The sequence below is a fragment of the Morone saxatilis genome, unplaced genomic scaffold (assembly GCF_004916995.1).
Source record: "Morone saxatilis isolate NCDOM2014 unplaced genomic scaffold, NCSU_SB_2.0 Contig22, whole genome shotgun sequence".
Lineage (NCBI taxonomy): Eukaryota > Metazoa > Chordata > Actinopteri > Moronidae > Morone > Morone saxatilis.
This window is the reverse complement of record NW_023339785.1, coordinates 4,518,988-4,537,062: the sequence shown is the minus strand read 5'-3', so window position 1 is coordinate 4,537,062 and position 18,075 is coordinate 4,518,988. Positions and strand designations below refer to the sequence as shown.

Sequence of the window (18,075 nt, the reverse complement as noted above, 5' to 3'; positions counted from 1 at the left end):
CGTGTTTGTACAGAAATACTATTTCTACATGTTTCTGTGTGTTTTCCTGGTGGTCTGTGAGTTCCTGAGCTCATTAAGATCTTTCTGACTCACATTAATCTGTTATTAAAGTAATTAAGGGCATCGTTACCTGTCTCATTTGATTGACATCCTCTTCCACGGGCGGGGACAGCGGGCTGCGCTGCACAACGGCGGTGGGAGGGCGGTCAGGAGCACCGCTATCCAATGGGATCAGTGATGGGAGGGAGTTTGTGGAACTCCAGCTTTGTCCTAACTTAGTGGGACTCCTGTGCACAATATGACTGAAGCTCCCTGCACCGTTATTCCACGGGACGGTGCGTAGGCTCAGCCGCCTGCACACACTCAACGCCGCTCACTTTGCGCCCTAACTTTGGATAAACTTTTCTTTCACGCATCTCCGAGGAGCCAGGAACTTTTGTGTTGTTTTACCTTTCAAGGGATTGTCAGATTCCGCTTTGAAAATGTTTTTGAAGGAGTTGAAATGAAACTAGGGCTCATTGTGTCCATTCAGAGGACTGTGTTGCACTGAAACGCAGCGCTGCGCAGGATAAAATAACGCGTCTGGAGTACTTTTTGGGACACTGAAGAAGTGAGGAAAGAGTCGCTGCTGGGCTTCCCATTGAGTTTTCTCTCTGCACATTTGCTGGAATACAATGACTGAGTGAGTCGTCCGACCTCAGTAAAGTTGATGCATCATAGGCATGGACTCTGTCTGAGAAAGGTGGACTGGCTAACTGACCATGGCGCTCACAGGTAGGGGCTTAGGCCGGTTTCATTTGATTTTACTCATGCTATGGACTCTGTCGCAGTACTCCGCATCCAGCCAAGTCCGTCAAGAGTTTCAGGTCCTGGAGGAGCAGCCCATCGGCACCTACGTGGGCACAATAGAGACCAAGCCCAGCTTCACGTACCGCTTCAGTGAGAACCACAAACTTTTTGCAATTAACGGCACCACCGGAGTCATTTACACCTCCTCGGTGATTGACAGAGAGCTTTTGCAAAGTGATGTCATCAACGTGGTGGTGCTGTCCAGTCAGCCCACCTACCCCACTGAGGTCAGGATAGTAGTTTTGGATATTAATGATAACTCCCCGGTGTTTCCAGACGCGTCAATTGTCGTGTCTTTCAAGGAGGACGCCAGCAGCGGCAGGCAAGTGATTCTGGACACCGCTACAGACTCAGACATTGGAAGTAACGGGGTTGATCACACCACGTACAGAATAGTGAGAGGCAACGACCAGAGGAAATTCCGCTTGGATATTACAGTCAATCCTAGTGGAGAGGGGGCATTCTTGCACCTTGTTTCAACTGGAGGCTTGGACAGGGAAGTTACTCCCTTCTACCAGCTCCTGATTGAAGTGGAGGACAAGGGAGACCCAAAAAAGTTTGGCTACCTGCAAGTAAACGTCACCATTCAAGACATAAACGACAACCCCCCTATTTTTGACCAAGATCAGTATCAAACCAGCGTTTTTGAGGATGCAGCAGTGGGTTCTAGTATTCTGCAGATTACAGCATCAGATCAGGATGAGGGAGCAAATGCTGAAATCAGGTACTTTTTAGATGAAGGGACGCCTTTCCAAATTGACCCGAAAGCTGGTACTATTATTATAAAGGAGGGTTTGGATTATGAGAGTAAGAAAGAGTACTCTCTGACTATTCATGCAGTAGACAACGGGGTGCCCTCTCTGTCAGGCAGAACAGAAGCCACAATCAAACTTTTAGATGTGAATGATAATGACCCCGTGGTGAAGTTTAGGTATTTTCCCACAACTTCTAAATTTGCCTCTGTTGATGAAAACGCACAGATTGGCACAGTGGTGGCTTTGCTCACTGTTTCAGATTCAGACTCCCCCACAGCTAATGGTAACATATCTGTTTCCATCTTGGGAGGCAACGAGCAGAGACACTTTGAAGTGCAAACATCTCCTGTGCCCAATTTGAGTCTGATCAAAGTGGCCAGCGTGTTGGACAGAGAGAGAATTTCCTCATACAACCTGACTGTGTCTGTGTCAGACAATGGCAAGCCCATTGCTAGGTCCTCATTTGCCAGTCTGGTTATTTTTGTGAATGATATCAATGATCACCCACCCATATTCCAGGAAACACTGTACAGAGTAGATATCAGTGAAGACATACCAAAAGGCAGCTACATTAAAGGGGTTTCTGCAACAGATGGCGACTCTGGGCAGAATGCCAACCTGCGCTACTCCCTGGTGTCTGGAAATGCTTTGGGCTGGTTCTCCATCAGTGAAAACAGTGGTCTGGTTACCAGCGCCGCTTTGCTGGATAGGGAAATAGCATCTGAAATTGTGCTCAACATTAGTGCCAAAGACCAGGGGCTGCAGCCCAAGATTTCTTACACTAAACTCATAGTCAACATCACTGATGTGAATGACCAAGTGCCCACATTTACACAGAGCACATTTCATGTTTCCCTGGTGGAGCATGCTCCTGCCGGCACTGAGCTGGTGGTGCTGTCTGCCTCAGACGACGACCTCGGGGTCAATGGAACTATCCGGTTCTCATTTGATGCAGAGACTCCAGCCTCAGTCCAGGAGCTGTTTCGTCTGGATGCCGTGTCAGGGCGATTAAGCACAGCCGTGGAGCTAGACAGGGAGGATCAGGCCTCCTACTTACTCCACATCCAGGCAGCAGACGCAGGCAGCCCTCCTTTGCACTCTGTAGGAAAAGTCAACATCACCCTGAGAGATATCAATGACAATAGACCAGTTTTCTACCCTGTGCAGTATTTTGCCAATGTGAAAGAGAACGAGCCCTCGGGTTCTTATGTAACCACCGTTTCAGCCACAGACCCCGATTTGGGTCGAAATGGCACAGTCAAATATATAATTACAGCTGGAGACGCTTCCAAATTCCGCATTAATAGCAACACAGGGAAAATTACCACGCTCGTGCCCCTGGATAGAGAGGAGAAAACTGCTTACCAGCTGCAGGTGACAGCAGCAGATGGCAGCGGCTTGCGCTCACACACCCAGGCCATAGTGACTGTAACTGTCATAGACACACAGGATAACCCACCAGTCTTTACTCAGAAAGTGTACAGTTTTGTCATGTTTGAAAATGTGGGCATTGGGACAGTTATAGGGACCGTGTCAGCCACCACTGTAGATCTCAACACAAACATTTCATATTTAATTACCTCAGGGGACCAGAGGGGGCTTTTTGTAGTGAACAGCGCAGGTCAGATCACAGCCTCGAGCCAGATAGACAGAGAGGAGCAGGGGTTTTATCAGCTGAAAGTAGTAGCCAGAGCTGGGGAGATCACAGGAGAGGCCTTTGTTAACATCACTGTAAAGGACTTAAATGATAATGCCCCTCATTTTATTCACGCTGTGGAGCATGTGAGTGCAGTGGAGAACTGGAGCACGGGTCATGTCATATTCCAGGCCAGAGCTTCAGATCCTGATGAAGGGACAAATGGCATGGTGGTTTACAGCCTCAAACAAAACCCCAAAGGACTTTTCCATATTCATGAGAAACACGGCCTCATCACCCTGACCGGGCCACTGGAGGTCACCACGAGTTCTTATGAGGTCGAGGTCATAGCATCAGACATGGGGGTTCCAAAGCACACCTCCAGCCTCATCCTCATTGTCAGTGTTTATGACGTCAATGACAACTCGCCAGTGTTCGACCAGCTTTCGTATGAGGTCATCATCCTGGAGTCTGAGCCTGTCAACAGCCGCTTTTTCAAAGTGGAGGCCACCGACAAAGACTCTGGTCTTAATGGGGAGATTATGTATGACATCGCTGGTGGCAACACAGGTGATGTGTTTGGCATTTTTCCAGACGGGCAGTTGTACATAAAAGCAGAGCTGGACAGAGAGATACAGGACAGATATAACTTAGTGGTCGTGGCCAAAGACCGGGCTGTGGAACCGCTTAGCGCTGCTGTCAATGTCAGCATAATTCTAGATGACGTAAATGATAACCGTCCCCTCTTCAACAGCACCAATTATGTGTTTCATTTTGAGGAAGAGCAGAAGAGGGGGTCGCTGGTGGGCCGTGTTTTTGCAGAGGATAAAGACTTTGGCCCAAACAGCGAGGTCAGATATACATTTGAGACTCCACAGCCCAACTTTGAGCTGAACGCCATCACAGGGGAGTTGACCAGCACGCTGCAGTTCGATCGCGAGTCGCTCATGAGACAAAGAGGCGCCGCTGTGTTCAACTTTGTGGTTGTCTCGTCGGACCAAGGTCTCCCCAAGCCCCTCAGAGACCAGGCCAAAGTACAAGTTTACATTCAGGACATCAACGACAACCCGCCTAAATTCACCAAAGACATTTACCAGGCCTCCATCTCAGAATCAGCTCAAAACATGACACAACTGCTGCGGGTCTCCGCCTCTGACGTAGATGAAAACAAAAATGGACTGGTTCATTATCACATTCCTGAAGGCAACGAGGAAGGACAGTTCACTATTGATAGCAGCTCTGGACAGGTTACTTTAGTAGGAAAGTTGGACTATGAATCCACATCCTCCTATTCATTGAAAATCATAGCTGTTGATGCTGGAACTGTGCCCTTGTCCTCCTCCTGCATGCTTAGCATTAGCATCCTGGATGAAAATGACAACTCCCCCTCCTTCCCTAAATCCTCACTGTCTGTAGACGTCCAGGAGAATATGAGGATAGGGGAGCTGGTGGCCTCTGTGACCGCCACTGATGCAGATTCTGGTCAGAATGCAGACATAACGTACAGCATCACAGCCACAAACAACCATGGCACTTTCAGCATCAGCCCCAACACCGGCAGCATCTTTTTGGTTAAAAAGCTTGACTATGAAACTCAGTCATTTTACAAACTCAACATCACTGCAAAAGATAATGGTAGACCTCCCCGCTCTTCATCCATTCCTGTGGTCATTCATGTCAGGGATTTTAATGACAACCCTCCCATATTTACCCCTGGCGACATTTTCAAATCCATCCCCGAAAATCTTCCCATCTCAGCCTCAGTCATGACAATTACAGCTCATGACACAGATGCAGACATAAACGGGCAGCTGGAGTACTCCATTGTTCAACAGATTCCCAGGGGAAGCCACTTCAGCATTGACCCTAGCACTGGGCTCATATACACTAGCAAGGAAGTCGACAGGGAGTTTTCAAATCTGTTCGAGCTGACAATCAAAGCCACTGACCAGGCAGTTCCAGTTGAATTCCGCCGCTTTGCCCTGAAAAATGTCACAATATGGGTCACAGACCAGAATGATAATATTCCCACTTTTGTTACCCAGAACGCCCTTGTGGCTGAGCCCAACATAGTCATTGGCTCCATCCTGACAACAGTGGTGGCCTTTGACCCAGACGAGGGAGCAAACGGGGAAGTGGAGTATGAGCTTGTGGAAGGGGATGCTAACACTTTCATCATGGACAGATACAGTGGAGATATTCGCCTGGCCTCCCAGCTGGTACCATCCCGACTCATGTACACTCTCACAGTGTCAGCAACCGACCACGGCACCGACCGCAAGACCTCCAGAACTGAGCTGACCATCATCCTCCAAGGGATGGATGGGCCTGTTTTCTCCCAGCCCAAATATATCACTATTCTTAAAGAGGGCCAGCCGGCAGGCACCAACGTGATCTCCCTGGATGCCTCAAGCCCGCGGGGCTCAGCGACTAAAGTGGAGTATTTCATTGTGGCGGTTCGTAGCGGTGGAAAAGCCGTGGGACGCCTTTTCACCATCGGCCGCCACACTGGAGTGATACAGACGGCTGCAGAGCTGGACCGAGAACAGGGCTCCGACCTCTACTTGGTGGATGTGTATGCCATCGAGACAGACGCCAGCCAGCCCAGAACACAGCGTGCTGAGGTGAGTACACTGCTGACTTTTCTATTCTCTACAGGTACTGGAAAGCCACCTTATATTTTGCTCTGTTGGTCCATTTGATCTGTTTGGCAGGGAGAGGGCATGAACTCACCCACTGGCATTTGTTACGGACATTTGGATTGAATAAGTGTAATGAGATCAAGCTTTGAACTGGAAAAAAAAGGGAGTGAGACTGTCCAAGTCACACATAAAACAGAGCCACCTATTGCATTTGTCTGCTCATTAATTCAATTCCTTTTTTACGCATGGCTCTGCATTATATTAAATCATAATTTTCTTGGACATGAGTAGGAAGGCCTTGTTCTTTGGCATGATAACTTTATTGTTCCCATTTCCAAAAACATTCTAGCCATAACAATTCATCATGAATGTGCCTCCTCTAATATTTGAGCAGCCTTGGAAAGGGAAATGAGTGTTGCATGTCTTCTGCAAAAGCTCCTCCCCTGCTTTCATGATCTGAGATAGTCTTATCATATGAACTGCACAAATCAAAAAATGACCACTTTTTAATTTCCCTATTGCAGCTATAAATTATTTAGGCCCACAATGGTTTCCATAGTGTTTTCAAGTAGAAATGAAAAAGAAAGTAATTCATAAGGTCTTTCAGTGCAGGTATGCATCATCAGTGCCAGTATTACTTTGAGCCCTTTAGCCTGAGGCTGTTTTGGCTCTGGGGTGGTCTTGGGGTACCTTTATACCACCGGGAACTGCTCCACAGGCAATAAGTGACCATTAAAATTGGGTGACCTCTTAAGACTCTGTGAAAAGACGCTGAGGGCAGTGAGAGTGAAACTTAAGCTATCCACCGAGTTTGCATTATGCGATGCACCTTTTTCAGGCTTTCTGTAAAGAGGGAGTTAAATTCTCTGAAGTGTAATGCAGGAACCCTAAACCAAGTTTTGGGTGGCTAAGGCCTAGGAGCTAGTCAAATGAAAAACAAATGTGAATCTATATATGTTTTGGAAATTTTAGGGCTTGAAATTTTCAGGGCTTGAAATGCCATGTTATTACAAGCTTGATGACACACACACTGCACATAAATTGGACTTTTCAGAGAGAAAACTAAAAGGTGTAAGCTTCTTCTCCACTTAACAAAAGTGTTGTGTGTTACTACATTACAAAAATGTCTGATGTGAAATGATTTAAGCGTTTAAGGTTAGTGGCGTGCCTTCTGACAGTTGTTATTGAAGCCTTTTTAACCTCTGCAAATATTGAAACTGAAATCCAATATAGCAATCAGCTATTTGGAGACAACCTAACATATTATTGAAATCAAGGATTACTTGGCAAAATCGTGTTAGCTAAGTTAACTTAAAGGTTTGCTCAGGCCAAATGGGAATATCAAATGTTCTCTCACTTTGCCTGCAGCAAAGATGGCAATCTGCTTTCCTGCAGACTCTACTGTCGGGCTAATGAGAGAATATAGTGCTTCACTGCTCCATTCCCAAACTTTAAACTCTAGATTGGTTTCATGCTAAGCTTGAACTTTCTCACCCCTCGGAGAGATGACTTTACCATACCACCTGGCTGAGTAGTCAATATCTCCATTTTGAGAAGCGTGAGATCTAATAACTTGAAGGAATTCAAATGACCTTCCACATTTAGAAATATGGGCTGCTTTTGTGCTGAAATGCAATGTGCAGTCGTCTTTATGGCTATATTTCTAACAGCAAAACTGAACACATCATATTAATACATGTATCTACTCTGTCAATGGGATCTCAAAGGACAGCGTGATATAGTAGTGTAAACTTTTAGACTTAGACTAATGTTTTTCCAGTGCAGTGTTTATATACCAGATACCCGGTAGCAACTGGGGGATTATATCCACCACCCGGAGTTGTGACCCTTTCACATTCCCCATTTCCCATTTTCCCCATTGATTGGAATGCTTGAGGGAAAGCTGGCATTTTTCTTCCTCTGCTATGCACCATGTGTGCTGTTTTGGAAACACTCAAACAAAGAGAATTTGGTTGGACATGTTTTATCGACAGTAGTGATCTTAAACAACTCAGGACCCTGCTGGGCCTGCAGTGGAAAGAGTGGAGAGAGGGATTCTGTTTTTTTTTTCCCCAGACGTTCGTTGCATCTTGGAAAGTTTTATTGTCAGCGATTGTTGATTAGATCTGTCTTTGCAGGACTGTGTGTGCATTTTGTCTCCCATTTGGGTCATGTATGATGTGTAATGGGCTTTTTTGTTAGCAGACAAGTGGTTTTGCAGTGAACTACAGAAAGTTAGATGATCAGTTGTGCTTGTTCTACTTAAGCAGCTTCTAAGTGTCAATTTGGGATGTTGTGCGGATGACTTCATTTCCCAGAAATCTTTGTCTTTCCTTTCTCTTAATAACTGGTGCAGATAAAGATGCTGAACTAAAATCTCTTGGCAGCAGATTCATCCATTGTTGGTGAATCCAGATTCCATTCATAGTGTTCAGGAGGATGTTTTTTTATTCCACTCCAAGTTTTGATTCATCACATCCTGCGACATCCTCGTTTAGAGAAGCCCTTCTCCCCCGTTGCTCATACTGAGTAAATTCACACTGAATCACATTTGACAGTCTACTCTCCATGACCTGAAACTTTCAAGTATTGATTCCACTTTTGGCCACAAACTAATCAGTGATGTGACTGCAGGTGTTTCCCATCAGCTGTTAAAGACAAAACACCTGCACATCGCTGGTTGTGAAATCACTGGCACAAATTCATCCATTGCAGCAAAGTGCATGGATTTCCCCTCGTTGCTTAGGTTTTATATGCTTAATGGCACATCTTGCAACTATTGCAACCTTATTTAACTTAATTATTTTGACACTGTCCACTTAATGTGTTGTTTTCCAACTGGTCTTTAATTGCAGATTAAATTGCAGTTACTAGATACATAAGGAAACAAGAGCAAAGGCTGAAGTCAGAGGGCATAGCAGATATTCATTTTCAATAGGCTAGGTTTGTTTCCAACACACATATTTTTTTTTTTTTTTGTCAAATTGCAAAAATATGGCTTTTTATGACTTTTATTTGACAATGTATTGCTCTTGGTATCTAAATAGCAGCACAAACTGCAGCAAAAATTATGTTACACAGCTTATAGCATGTGTGGTGCTAGTGTTGTTGTTGGTGCAGCTAACTGTTTTTATCATTTGCCAGCAATGTAAGTGAACATAACATGAACTTTTTTACATCCACCTTTCAAAGTTCTAAGTGCTTAAAATAAAGAAACACAACCACGGCATAAGAAATAAATCACACAGAAGTAGATTCCTTTCTCCCCGTCACTGCCACCTTAACTATCTCTGTTTCTTGTCCTCTGAGCTCTCTCCCTTCATCTGCCTCTTCACATTCAAAAACCCTCCGGCCCCTATAGACTGGACTGCTACAACTGTTTTCTTAAACTCAATGTGAATCAAAATGAAGTGCTGTTTTTTTTTTCAGAGAGGCCCCCAATTGCCACATCAGTCCTTGCCCCCTCCTCTTAAAGGCATTGTTCCCCCTCGAAAGTAAACACAGTCAGAGTGTTCAACAGGCCTTCCTTTGTTTTGCCTTCGCAGATAAAGTGTTGCGCTGCCCCGGCCGTGGATCGGGAGTCTTTTGTTATTTTTTTGTCTGTGCCAGCGTCTTGCCTTGGCAGATTTAGGACTGTGTTTGGATGCCCCTGTCAGCCAGCTTTTCCTCCCCTCTCCTCACCAGCGAGGGACGTACGGTAGAGCCTTTTGGAGTTGTGAGGTTGAAGAAAGAAAGTGTTTTTGGGAGGGTTCTGGACATGTCAGACGGTGTTATTGGGAGTTGTGGGAATGAAGGAAGAGGAGGGGTGGAGGGACGCATTTTTAGGAGGGTTCTTGAAGTAGCGGTGTCGCAAGGCGTCATAGGAAGGAAGGAAGAGGCAAAGTCTCTGCTTAAGACTCCTCATCGAGTCTTAAGCAGGTGGGAGCAAGAGCTTTTGGACAGTCAGGGAATGCAGATGGCTGAGGCAGATATAGAAATTAGTGTTGACCACTGTTGCTATGGATAGCTTGAGTCTGTGACATTCATCCTCCTCTTTGTTAAGCTGTATATCTTTATGTCTTTGCATCTCTTTTGTGTCTGCCTGTCTGTTTTGTGTCTCTGGGACTCTGTTTGTGTCCCTCTCTGTGTTGTGGATCAGTCTGATTCATAAATCTCGTTGGCAACGAACTTCAAAGTGACTTTGCTTTTCTTTCTGTCTCTCTTTCATCCCCTCTTTTGCTTTCTCCGTGTTTTGGTGATGGTGAACCTCCGCCAACATGAGGGAAATGTAATTAGGGGCGTCAGAGGCGGCGTTGAGGTTGTGGAGAAGATAGAGGGGGAAAGAAGCCTCTCTGAAAATATATAAATCCTGTAAAGCCAGCCAGGTCAACGAGGCAGGGAGGAGAAGGTCATGTACAGCTGGACAATACGATACTCAAGCTGGATTTTGTTTGTGTATTTGTGTCTGTGTGTGAGAGTATTAATAAAAGCTGAAATATTGATGAGTGCAGTTTCCAGAGAAAGGTCGAACAGTGATACCGATAGCCCCCTGAGCGGTGCATTTAGTGCTCTTGGTCGAATCAAACTGAGCAGAAGAAAAACACTTTGATTACATTCGAATCATATACAAGCTTAGTATTAAAATTTCATGTTCCTCACAGGGGACATTTTACAACAACTGGAAGAGGAATGATGCAGAACAAACTGCCTCCCTGTGTGTTGTAATTCATGGTCTAATTGTGATTTTTCTGAGTGCGTCTTTGCTTGTGCACATGTGCTCGAGTAAGGGTGGTAACAGTCCAGCCCGTCCGTAACCAAGCTTGTAATTCACGCAGTAATCGGGCCGGACACGCTTTTTTGAAATGGCCATCGAGGAGGTGAGCATCTGCTGGGCCCTCCTGGTAGGTGGTCGCTCTGGGTGAACCTGCGGGTGAGCCGGTGCCGAGGAGTGCAAGTTGTCCCTGAGCGCCTGTGCGTTTTTATGAGACAATCGCCATAAAAGTTGGATAAACATTCAGTCGTGCGTAGATGCGTGCAAGCAAATGCTGCCAAACACACACACACACTGACCACACTCAAGTGCAGGGAAACTTTAAATGGTAGCCACAGTCAAAATAATTCAGTTCCATTTAGATTATTATGATTATGTTACTGTCAGATAAGATCATTGGGGTACATGGTGACTTCTATTGTGCACATTTACAGTGAGCCTTAACGAAGGCAGCGGTTTATGTCTCCTCCTTTTATTACACGAGACTGTTTGTTAGTGTTTGTCTTGTTTCATTTATTTTGTGGCACAGTTTAACTTTGTTTGGAAAAGTGTTAAGCAGTTACGGCTGCTCTCCAGCTCATCTGACCACTTCAGATGAATATTAAAGTCACAGGGCTTTTTCTGTGGAGCTCTTCTAGCCTTAAGTCTCTAAAGTTTTGTACAACAGGCTGTCTCACATTTCACCATGTCCGACTGTTTTTTTTCTCATCAGAAAGCAGGGACTGGCACAGCTCATAATACACATTTGTCAGGGGCTGAGAGGTCAGGAGCAGGGTCATATTGTTCTGCTGTGCCATGTTCTATAAAGTTAAGCCAAGCATCACGTTAGTAATGAAAGAGCGAAACTAACTCTTTTTTGGCCACAAGCCACAAAGGGCTGTTAAATCCCACAATTCACCAGTCACTTTCGGGTATTTCACAGACCAGACAGACATTCAGAAGAGATTCAGATCCTTGTACACGGCTGGTTACCTGCTCAAGTGACTGAGGAGTCAAATTCATTATCCATGGCACAGTTACATTGTGTTGCTTGCTTGTTCAGCATTGGTTCAGCTTTAGCTTTTACTAGTAATTTTAAGTGCCAGATTCTTCTGTTATTTTGTTTACAAAATTAAGTCAGTGTCACTTGAAATTACTAAAACTATTTGATGAAGACATTTCTTTGACAAAATTGAGTTAGATTTAGTTAAAATAATAATGTAATCAGTTTCAACAATTTGTTTTTAGTAAAATTAACTTAACTGGTGTGTGTAATGGGAAAATGGCAAAAATCTGAATAAATGAAGTGATAATATTCTGAAATATACACGATGCCTTTAAAGCTGCATGCTGTAGGTAACTTTTGTAAAATAACTTTTTAGCATATTTGCTGAATCTTTCACTATATCCTGACAGTAGCACAAGAAACTAATGATCTGTGAAAAAATCAGGTTCCTCTGGCTCCTCCTAATGCTCCTAATGGCATTTTTCAAGAATCCACTGCGGCTGAACGAAAACAACCAATCAGAGCTGGGACAACAGTTTATTGTTGAGTCTCATTTGCAGGTTGTAAATATGGATATGGGTCATAAGGATGTACTACTGTCAGGATATAGTGAAAGTTTTAGCAAATATGTTATTTTTTAAAAATGTTTCTATTTTTTCCAACAGAAAATGAAGTAAAGATTTGAAATCTGTCAGTTTCAAAACTAATAAATGTGGTGTTTTTTTATGATATCTGATATTTATGATACTTCTTCATACACGTTAGCTCAGTGGCGTCCAACCTTTTTGTCATGTGGCCCTTTTTTAAAAGCAAGAAATGTTTGCTCATGATCCCATGTCACAAGTTGCATTTGTTAACTGTTTGTGGCCACCAGCTAAAGAGCATTTGTCTAAAAAAAAGAATGAAACATTAGGGGAATGTTTTAGAAATGAGCAGAAATATGTGTTTAAAACTCTTCTGTCCCGTTAATCATCCAGTGACCCCTCAAGTTCCTCTTGTGACCTCAACCCTAGGTTGGGGAACCACTGCCATAGTTTGAGAAATACTGTGTAGACATGTTTTCCTACAGTTATTTATTTAACAAAAGAAGCCAAAGTTCCCAAATGTAAAATCCCCCAAAAAGCAGTTAGAAAGACTGGTGGAAAAGAGTAAGTAAACAAGAGTATGTATCTGACAGGCATTCAATCCCAGCTTTTGGTACTTGGCAGCTTTTGATGCAGCTTCGGACACCTTACTGTCCAAACCAAACAGGTTTACTGCATCAGTAGACTTTAGATATTGTAAGAGATAGTAAAGGATAAGTACAGTAAAAGTACATAAAATTACCTTTGAGACTTCAGGGGCATTGTCTTAACTTTGTAGCACTCATTGTATTGTCTCCTGTGGCAAACTGAATTGTCCTGGTGCGGTAACTCCACCCTGCTGCTACTCTAAACAGGTTAAAACAAAAATTATTCACACACTCTATTTTTAAACTCGGTTTGCCGCTAAATTATGTTTATAAAAGGAATGTACATATATATTAAAAGAAAACTCTTTTAGCACTGTGGTTGACTGTCCGCAGTTTTTTTTTTTCCCCGTTTTTTGTTTTTTTTCATTTTTTGCCTCATGCAAAGTCAATGCAGGACTTTGGGTTAGAATAATAAATGAATGTGGCCATAGCTGTGCATGCTCTGCAGAGTTTTGCATCATCAGGTTTATTTTTACATCACAGATGCATTTCTCTTGTTCTGTGACTTTGATTGTCATGCCTCATTTGGGAGGGGGTCATTCCTCTGTCTTAAGCACACATGCTCGGACCAAATGTGCGACTGAAGCAGTATTAATCTCCTTTGCTTCTCTCCTTTGGTCTGATCAAAAGGGAGCCATTTACCGTTTTGGTACCGGCAGGGAGGGAGTTCTTCAAGGGCAATCAGAAAGGTCCATCAGAAGCTGCGATCTAAAGTTTCCAAGCTTTATAGTCACTGGACCGCGGCAGGGTTGATTGGTAGTGGGAATGATCAGGTATAGCTGTGATTTGGGTCGTACATTTTCCCTGAGCAAGTGCGACACAGGGAAACAAATCTTTGCCTGAGTACGACTGCATCCCAGAGATTTCTTCATCACTTCTCTCGGCTCTGCTCTGACTGTGAAGGGACCATAAAATATGCCCAAGTCTGTCCAGCTTTGAAAAAAAAAATGTTCCACTACTTTCACTTGTAAAACGAAGGGAGTCAGAGAGAAAGAGGGAGAGCGGAGGGTTGACTTTGGCACATATTCTCTGCGGTAATAATGGATCCCAGCTACAGAATGATTTGTTCTTACACGTGACTTACCGAGCTCTCTAGCGTCAACAAACACTCGAACACATCCACATGCGGAGATACGCACTGCAAATTTCCATTGTTTTCAGAGCTCAAACTTTGCTGCGCTGCCTCGTTGACCTGTCTCCCTCTCTGCTTTTTGTCTTTATAAAAAAAAGAAGAAAGAGGAGCAAGTCCTGTTCTTTTGCACATCTCACTTCCCACTGGCCGTCCATCAACGGCACCTCCAAAGTGACATTTAGTGCGGTCGCCTCCTTCACAGATCCTCCCCACCTCCAGGGACATCAAACGAGAAGGGGAGAGAGGATGTGCGTTTTCTGCATTGTATGCACTGTTCTCTCACACACACACACACACACCCAAGCTTGCGGTAAGACGAGCGACCCCCGAGCAGGAAGGGGTATCTCCCGCAGGCCGGAGAGATAATTTAAGAGCTAGATGGGAGATGGAGGGAGGAAAGGAAGAGGGGGAAAGGGGGGCTGTGAGGTTTGGGCTGGGAGCAAGGGAGGGAGGGCTGGAGTAGGGCTTTAGTGTCAGAGGCAGGAGACAAGCAAAGATAGACTGGCACCAGAGAGCGAGAGCCCGTGTTATTGTTATCTCCCCTCTTATTTTATGAGTTTTCCATCAAGAGACCCACTGTGGCTCCTCCTCTGTGTGCAGCACACACTCTGACTTTATTAAGAGGTTTGCCATATTGTGATTTAGCATTTGTTGCAGGACTTATTTTTTAGGTTTTCTAGTGGTGTTGTTGTGATTGTATTACTTTTCAAGCTTGCAAAATCTTGTGCTTTTCCTTGCTCGCTCTGCTGTGCAGGTCTTAACTCAAAAAATAAGCCAAGCCACAGCCGATTTGCAGCTGTTTTCAATTTTGGAATTGAAATATTTCAGCTTTCAAAATGTCCCTGCACGACTTTTCCGGCACTCAATTTCTATGCTGTTAGATTTTTAAAAATCATGCCTTAGTCGTAATTCTGTTCATGCTCTTCTTTTGACAGCTTGTTGGCGTCGTCTCGCACCATGGAAATCCACTGACCCATCCAGTGTGATCTAATGGGTTTTCCCCTTGTTGTAGCAGTTTTTAATGTTTTTTGTTTTTAAATCCTTTATCCCCTTGTTTTGTAAAGAGAAAATTATGTAGTATTACTTACCTCTAAAACCTCATGGACCCCGCGGTGGGCCAGTCATTTCAAAAGTCACACTGTTTATTCAAACCCACAGAACTTTATTTTAACTTGTAGTGGAGATCCCAAAGTTTCCAAAAATATGAAATATGTCAATGACAATTTGGGAAAAAGTGTACAAAATGATGTACAAGTCATCTTAAACATTCCCATTTAATGCAGGAATGCAGCCATGAAAAAATTATTTGGGTTTCAATGTAAACAAGTTATACAGAATATATATGATATTGTCTTTGGTTTTTGTTACTTTTAAGCTACTTAAATACAAATAAAATGAGGTTATAGGGTCACCATAATAAAAAAAACAACCCTTTTTGGTTATTTACCTCTTTTGTTATGTATCCATGCAGATAGTTTTGGTCTTATTTGCCCAGATTTGGATATATCCGATTTCTGTATCCAATTGCATTTCATGGGAGGCAGATGTCTCCAAAACTGGCCAAATGATGCCAAATCTGCATTGTAAGACATTATTAGAGGTAAGTAAGACCATGTGTTTTTGTATGTCATTTGGGTGAACCGACCCTTTAAACTTTTATTGAGCTAGCAGGTGCTTCTTATCAGTTTTTTTCTGTGCAGCGTTGTTGACTCTGAAGCACCTTACAAAACCTCCTCAACACAAAGGCTTCCCTCCTCGTTAAATTGCCCGTACACATCATCCTCCCATGGGCCGTTCTGCAGAGAGGCTGTGGTTGTTTGAGCACGTAGTCGAGTGGAACGTCTCGGGAAAATAGCTTGTGGTCACCGAGACAATAACTGCAGAGCATGAGCCTCACTTTGGAGGATTATTATCTCATTCAAGGAGATTCTTGGATCAGAGTCGGCTCGATGTTGGCGCGGCCGCTCTGTGTTTCCAAAGCAATAATCCTGCAGCATCTTTTTCAGTGGAATATCACTGGATGCGAGCTCTGCGCTCAAACGTTTCCATCTCGCACGGAATGCTGCGCGGCTCTGCATGGCAGCTAGGCAAAGGGCTGGCCCTCGACAGCAAACAAAACACTGTGTTTACACAAATTTCGAACAACTGATCTGCTGTCAGAAACAGAGAGCAGAAAGAACTCCTGGCTTGAAATAGCTAGCCATTTTGGTGAACGCGGCCTTCCTCTCCCCTCTCCAGTCGGGCCTGTTTAATTGAAAGCAGCTGGCGAGGGTTCTGGGCAAAGATGTGCGGGTCCAGTCAACGTGACTCAGGCTCTCGCTCGCAGTCGGGGTACCTGAACTGCCCTCCCCGGCTCTGTTGTCAGACATAAGTTGTGTTTTTATTAAAGTTGGTTGGTGATCTCAAGCTGCAAACGAAAGGAAATGTCTGAGTGTTTTGAGCTCTTAAAGGGCAAAAGAGAAAGCTGTGGCTCTGGTTTCGATTACATCCGTTGACAGTGTGCTATTTTTACTCTTTACTTCTTCTCTCTTTTTGCCCACTCTGTGATTTTCCTATGCAAATGGGTGAAGCGGCCTAATTTCAGCAGGCTCTATTGTGTGTGGATGTCGCGGTGTAATTTAACAAAGTGCTGTTCTGAAGGTTGACTTTATGGTCTTTCCTTTCAAACACTGGGCTATTTTGACTTTGTATGCATTGCTTGTGTTTGTGTGTGTGTGTGTGTGTGTGTGTGTGTGTACATGTGTGCCATCTTGCTCACATGCAGATCTCGTTGTAACAGTGCATGCCTCCAGCCTTAAACAGTACTGCTCTTGCATACTTTTTGCACAATCTACCAAATCTTGGCGCCCTCTCCTCATTTTTCTGCAGTTATCCTGCTCGGCGTCTCTGGCACTGACACGTAGCTCCGCGAGATGAAGAGGAAAAAAAAAACAAAAAAAAAAACAGCCCACTGAAAAATGAATCATCCAAAACTTTGTCTAAACTTGGCCGGCCCACTGTTGACGGACAGATCGTAATGAAGTCTCCCTCCCAGGACATTGTGTTCTTATGGTATTACATGGAGGGTGATCAGATATTACATTATGTCTCTATCTCCTCCAGGGGGCTTCACATACACTGAGGTCTCCAGACTGAGTGCAGAAGCCTGTGGGTATATGGGAGGGAGAGGGAGGGAGGGAGGGGTGTACAACAACACATGAAACTTGTACTTAGCTCCCTCAGATTCTGCCTCCAAATGCTTTTTACACTGCAAAAAAACCTATAAATTATGAAGTCATTTCTCTTTATAATTGAGTTCTTAGAAGAAATGAAAAAACTCTTCCAGTGCAGTAAGAATATTTTCAACCTGTTTCCAATACAAATGAACTTGTCTCAAGACTTTTTGCCAGGCTAAGTCTTTCATTCCAGGTAATAAAACCCCAAATTAATGGATATATTATCAGTGCACAGTATTATTAAACCTCATTCTGCCAAACTCTCCATCCCTTATGATTTAAACATAGGCTTGAAATGAAAGTTGCTCCCAGCTTACATTATGGAAAGTGTAGGATCCACAGTTGTTTTGTAGCTTGACCAATATTAATGACTAAAAGTCAGCGTATTTCAGCCTCTGCTGCTTGAATTTTTACTGTTGTATCTGTCTCCCGAATTTCCTTAAACCTTATGGAATTGCAGTAGTAAATCCATGGAGTAACCCTCAAAGAGCTCAGTTGCAGACAGAAATGATGAACATGTGATACATTGTTTACGACACACTATAACTAGCAGCTATAAGGACAATTTTCATGTGCTTATTAATGTACAGTATTTGTCAACAATTATAACTTCTCCATTACTTCTACTATTACAACTGTTTTACTATATTGTCATTCATTATCTGTTCATACAGCAGCCTCCACATATGGGAGCCCACAGGAGGGCTTACAGTTGTTGAAAGATACATGAATAAACACTTACCATCTGCTTACAGTGCGACCATTGTAGGCCATTGTATTTATTTAAACTTTTATTTAGCAGGGATAATGTAGAATAAGTTACAGCGCTTGTAGACCTTGTTTGACCTGCTTTAGCAATAACGTCCCAAATTACCTCTCA

At 43.8% G+C, this 18,075-nt stretch overlaps 1 protein-coding gene across 1 annotated transcript in view; it reads left to right on the top strand.

The window, feature by feature from the left end:
* Nucleotides 1-209: 209 nt before the first annotated feature.
* LOC118333468 (protocadherin Fat 4) overlaps nucleotides 210-18,075 on the top strand; it is a 107,156-nt gene continuing 89,290 nt past the window's right edge. Inside the window, 1 exon segment of the mRNA XM_035669124.1 lies at nucleotides 210-5,864. Coding sequence (XP_035525017.1) covers nucleotides 762-5,864 — 5,103 coding nt within the window. The 5' untranslated portion in view covers nucleotides 210-761.